The sequence below is a fragment of the Otolemur garnettii genome, unplaced genomic scaffold (assembly GCF_000181295.1).
Source record: "Otolemur garnettii isolate 467f Iridium unplaced genomic scaffold, OtoGar3 scaffold00201, whole genome shotgun sequence".
NCBI lineage: Eukaryota > Metazoa > Chordata > Mammalia > Primates > Galagidae > Otolemur > Otolemur garnettii.
Window position 1 is genome coordinate 1,304,059 of NW_003852596.1, and position 6,000 is coordinate 1,310,058.

At 44.6% G+C, this 6,000-nt stretch overlaps 1 protein-coding gene across 1 annotated transcript in view; it reads right to left on the bottom strand.

Moving 5' to 3' along the window:
- The window catches only part of AMOT (angiomotin), a 46,537-nt gene that overhangs the window by 27,638 nt on the left and 12,899 nt on the right, over positions 1–6,000 (bottom strand). The window contains exons 4-5 of the mRNA XM_012812307.2: positions 5,240–5,332; positions 301–446 (exon numbers count right to left, since the gene is read on the bottom strand). Of these exons, the coding sequence (XP_012667761.1) occupies positions 301–446; positions 5,240–5,332 (239 nt within the window). The remainder of the gene's footprint in view (positions 1–300; positions 447–5,239; positions 5,333–6,000) is intronic.

The following is a 6,000-nucleotide window of genomic DNA, read 5'->3' on the forward strand; positions in this document are numbered from 1 at the left end:
GTAAGAGCATGGAGTGTGAGGGCAGTTAGCTTAGTATATGAATGAGCATATGGAAATTGCTCCTTGACCCTGGTGATTTCCTATTCTAGAGCAAAAAGAAAAGAAGCTGCAGAGAAGAGAAAAGAAATCAAAGTCCACTCATATCAGCACATAATCCTGAAGCAGTAAATAGCATCTCCCTGTTAGGGATCACGCAGCTGCCAGTTCACCAAAATGAAAAGCAATGAATGCCCTTTGACTTCCCAGCTCTCCCACCCCCTCCCCCCCAGGTTCATATGCTACCTGAAGAAACCACCATACCTCTTCTTCCAGCTTCACCACCTTGGCCTGGGCATTGCTCAGAGCCTGGTCTCGGATTTCGATGTGTCGCCTTTGGTCCTCGTTGGTCGAACGGGCAGTGGCCAGCTCTGCTTCCAGCTTCTCCTTTTCCCGCTGGCTTTCTTTATCTGTCAGAACAGGAACAATCAACACTGCCCAGCTGGAGCCAGCTCAAAGCCTCACTGTGCACAAGTGACAAGTCATACCCATTGCTACACAGCCTACTGTTGTGGTGCACAGCTAAAAGAACCCGAGTGACCAAGATCTGGACTCTATCACCGGCTTTACTAGTACCTTGCTATGTAAATGCAGAAAAGTCACTTAACAACACCTTAATGGTTGTTATACAGAAGCAAGGAGAAAGTAGAAGGGTCAGGCAATCATTCAGCGTTGCACAAAGAGAAGGCACACACATACACATCAGAAGAGAAGGTGGGCTTGTCTCCTCAATTTTATTTTTCATCCTCTTACATCGGCAGAAGGGCAAGGGAGCTCTAAAAAAATTAGGACAGCATATGAACTCAATCTAAAAACATTTCATAAAAATGGCTGCTATCTCAACTCTCACCCTCTGATACACTGACGTTATTTTCTAAGATGAAGTCCATTTGACACCATGTCCTCTCCAGGGAAGGCCTTACCCAGTATCACCCCCTCACCCAACCCTTTTAGCTCAGCACCTACTTTTCGTGAAAACCCAATGTTTGCAGAAAGAGAGTCACATAAAATGGGAAAGTGGCGCTTTTTTCTACTCTAGCCTGCAGTATAGGCTGGGTGCAGAGGGAGTGCTGGAAAGAACGAGGCAGAGTTCGAAGGAAAACATCAGGTTCAGAAGAATAGAGGCAGACATTCTGCCTGAAAAAAAAAATACCCGCTATTTGGGAATCTACTTTTCTGCTAAGTTAGCAGTTAAGCCTATTAGGGTTCGAAAGTTTAGATAAATTTTTTTAAGTCATCTGACATGCTTGTGTGCTTACATCACACACACATTTATGTGGGTATACACATATACACATACAAATATATATATGCACATGTATGTGTATGTGTGTGTGCATAGCTGTAATCTATGAGTTTAGAATAGAAGAGCTTACTGGACAGATAATAGTCTTTCTGGCTTTGGTTTTATAGAAAGCTCAGTTAAGTAGCCCTATATAATGAGAATCCAATAAGTATTTATGGATGGATATAGGGGTTAAGGAGAAGGAAAAAGCCCCAGTGTGAGACAGTAGCCAAATCTATAATTTTTTGGAGAATGAAGGGACATTATCACAAGTTAGTGTCTGAATAAGTTAACATGGATTTCTAAGTAGTGTCTAAACAGATTGTATACTTTGGTCCAGATACTATTTTTATCCTAGTCTGGCCTCCTGTAGTGGCTGTACCTTGTTCCGGTACTCACAGCTGATCAGAACCCTGAAATATTGCACCTGGAGTCATTATCACCAAATCCTGATGAGCTAATGCTCATTCCTCCCACTGGAATACCCTAAAGATCTAAAAGGAGGACCAAGCAATGGAATCTTTAAAGTGGTCAAAGGCCCATCTAGCAGACATCTAAAAAAAGTAGGACCAAGCAATGGAATGTCTGCTAGGTGGGCCTTTGTGCTTCCAGCAGGGAGACAGAAAAAGAAGCCATTATGAAATATGCCAGAACATTCTACTCTTTTTTTTTTTTTTTGAGACAGAGCCTCAAGCTATCCCCCTGGGTAGAGTGCTATGGCATCACAGCTCACAGCAACCTCCAACTCCTGGGCTCAAGCGAGTCTCCTGCCTCAGCCTCCCAAGTAGCTGGGACTACAGGCGCCCAAAACAACGCCCAGCCATTTTTTGGTTGCAGCCATCATTGTTGTTTGGTGGGCCCGGGCTGGGGATTTGAACCCGCCACCTTAGGTGTATGTGGCTGGCGCCTTAGCCACTTGAGCCACAGGCGCCGAGCCAGAACATTCTACTCTTAACAAGGCTGCCCTCAAGAGAAACTATTTAACCAGAGCCTAATCTATTGGCCTTTCCCCCCACCCCCAGAACCTAACCGACCTGGAGAAAGGGAAATAACCAACTCCAGCCTGCTCTAGCTTCCACAGGAGAGAAGACAATGCCCTCTCTAGCCTTCCTGTAGCACCTAAGGGAGTAAAAAAACAATTGAGACCCATTTTGAAGTTCACACACCAGAGACAAAGGCTCACTAAAAGACCGAGAGGTAATCAGAGGACTACAGAGCACTTCCCCTACCCTACACCTTACCACCACATCCCTAAAGGTCCACTTACTGAGGCTGCTTCTCCTCCATACATCAAATCTGCTATTCCACAAAGAAAAAAACCAATGAACAACACTAAAAGTTTTGCCTATACTAAAAGGCAAAAACACAATTTGAAAGGATAGAACAACCTGGGCAGTCGCGAGACTTCATCTCTACCAAAAAAAAAAAAAAAATCTTTAAAAAAACTATTAGCCAGGCATGATAGTGTAATCCCATAGTCCCTGACACTCAGGAGGCTGAGGCGGGAGGATTGCTTGAGCCCAGGTGTTTGAGGTTGCAGTGAGCTATGATCATGCCATTGCAATCGTGTTCAAGGAATAGCGCGAGACTCTGGCTCAGAAAAAGGAAGAAAAAAAAGGTCAGTGCAAACATCAAAACGAGGCCCAGATAAAGCAGAGATGTGGGAATGATCAGACCATGAGTGTAATTCACCTACAATGAATATGCTAAGGGCTCTAATCTACTTACTTAATATTATAAGGGCTCCAAGGAGAAAAGTAGACAGCACACAACAACAGGTGACTAAGACATGCAGACAAAGAGCTTTAGGAAAAAATCCAAGAATGCTGGAGGTGAAAACAGAGGTAACAATACCATCTTATTTAACCTCATACTATTTTTAAGGATCAAATGAGAAAACAGATTTAAGTGAAAGAAATAGTAGAAAGCACGGACACCAAAGGAATTTACCACAGAGAGGATGGTGACCGTCATCTCCATGACTCACAGTAAGAGAGAATCTGTAGCCTCATAATAAGCCTTTCATCGGGACAGCCTGCCTCTGGGGACCTAGAAATTTACGTTCATCAAAGAAACTTCCATAGAGCAGCCTCGCCTTCTTTCCCATTCTGACTTTATGTTTGGAAAGAAACGCACATTTGCTGAATACATATTGCATACCAGGTATTGTTCTAAGTTAATCTGCGGAACAACCACACAAGGAAGACACTAGTTTCTTCTCCATTTTGCATATGAGACAGCAGGGCCTCGGAGAGCTTAACTGACTTGCGCAAGGTCCCACACTTGGTAAATAAGTGGCGGAGATCCTATTGAAGCCTAGGTTGTTCTAAACTCTTATCTCCTGCACCAGACGGCCTCCTCCTAGGGCTGAATTGGTTTGGTGACTCCAGGGTTGCTGAAGCACATTCCTCAGAGAGGCTTTTAAAGAGGGCTTTCTTTTCTCCTGCCACAGATCCACCCATGTGGGACCCTGTCAATGTCCAAAGACAAAAGAAATCAAGGGGGCCAAGAGCCATGCCCTCTTCCCTGCCTAGCTGGAGCTCACATTTTCTTCCTAGAATCATTTGACCATCTTTTTACCCTGCTGGTAATATAAGTCGATCTACTAAGTCATCACCTTTTATAAACCGGTAGCAGAGCTCCTAGGACACCTGAATACCACCTGCACAAGACAGGAGTCCTATCTCTCAGATCCAGGGTAGGAATCCGTATGTTTTGTTGTGATTTGTCCTGGAAGGCTGTCACCCTCTTTCTGCCAGTGAACTAGCTTCCAGGGTAACCGTGATACCACAAAAGCAATTTCACAACAATGTCCACTAGGCACTGATGACACCAGAGTAATGGTATTCCTTGCCTTAAGACAACGATGTCAGAAGAACAGGAGGTGCAGGTGGAAAAAGGAAGGAAAAAGAAACCCCTATGCTAAAGCCAGGGCATGACAGAGCAACCCGGAAAGGAGGACGATACTGTAAGTAAAGATCCAACAAACCTGTACAAGTGAAAAGTGGAAGCTGCAATGGAAAGACTTGAAGGGTGACTTGGAGGCCCAGCAAAGATGGAGGAGACTGACATGTCCCCACCAAGCACAACTATAGCCAGAGCTACCCCGAGGGAGGCTGGGCTGTGGGCATGTGCAGAAATGAAGGCAGTCCATCTGTTCCTCCCCTCTGTAAATAATTCTCCCTGCGGACTCAATCCACTAAGAAGTTTTTATTGCTGGTTTTATGATGGCAAATGGAAAGAATTAGGCATTGTCTAGCTGGGTGGAGTTCATTAGGGACCGATAAAGAAGAGGATTAATTCATTGTCATGGTCCTAGGAGTATTTCCAGACAAAGGAAACACTATTGTGGGGAAGACACAGCTCTGCCCTCCCCCACACTCTTTAACTCTGCAACCAGAGTCAGCAATTCAGGCAACACAGGAATGGCTTCCCTCTAGCCAACCATGCAATATGCCAATGTATAAGGATGTTGTTTAATACTCGGGGTTTAACTAAGGGAGCCTCAGGCACAGGTTAGGTACTCCAAACACTACTCATCAATCGTACATGTTAATTTCATCTCTACTGGAGCCAGTGCCTGGACCCTTCTGAGAAAATCCCTTCACCTTTAACTTTAAGGCACCCTGTGTTCCGTAGGACCCTTTATTCAACTAGCCGTGACAATAGCTGGGACTTTAAGGGGCTTCTCTGTTTAACACCGAAGGAGCTGTTTGATGTTACTAGATGTTGTAGTAAGCAGCTCTCTTAGGAGGAAAAGAATGGGACCTTCCAACTTCATGTCTGAAAGGGAAAAAGAATCCCGAGGTGACATTCACTCTGCCCTCATGGTTCTAGAAGGCTCAAGAGGACTGTGCAACCTTTTCACACACCTCGCTCCCACCCATTCATACCTGCTTTAGAGGTTTGCAGACTTACTTTTTGCGAAGAGATGAGAGATGGTTTTTCTGGTGTCCTCGGAGCCCTCGTACTCTTTCTCTGCAAGCTGCTTGTTGGCAGTCTCTAGGCGCTCTGTGGAATTTGGAGACAATCAACAAGGACCTCAAATTCAAACTTTCAAGCACCTGCTGTTTGCCCTCTAAATACTGACCTTTGGCAAAACAAGCCTGCGTCTTCCTGTTAAACAGGAATGGGTGACACAGACAAGGGTTTGCAAATATGAATTCCCAAGCAATGCTAGACCACGGCAGGGAAAGACAAGGTAAGAACTTAACAACTTCTACTCCTTACTCCCAAAACCTAAACGCAGAATTCTAAATTTCAACAAAATAATCCAACCCTGAACGTAGGATGCTATATTTATTAACCAGGAAAAAGAACATCACGGTCACCATTATACTGTGAAGTCTTTAATATACTGGAATGTCAAATCTAGAAGGGAACCCTGAGCAGCATCTAGTTGTACCCCCTGGTTTTATAGACAATGTAACCAAAATCTAAAGACAGAAAATATCCCGAAGATCACCACTTTGGAAGGAGCTGAAGATGGTTTAAAGTAGAACCATTTCCCACTGTTTTCAATATTATCAAGTGAAGGTAAAAAATAAGAGGGAGTGGCTTGGCGCCTGTGGCTCAAGCGGCTAAGGCGCAAGCCACGTACACCTAAGGTGGCGGGTTCAAATCCCCAGCCCGGGCCCGCCAAACAACAATGATGATGGCTGCAACCAAAAAATGGCCAG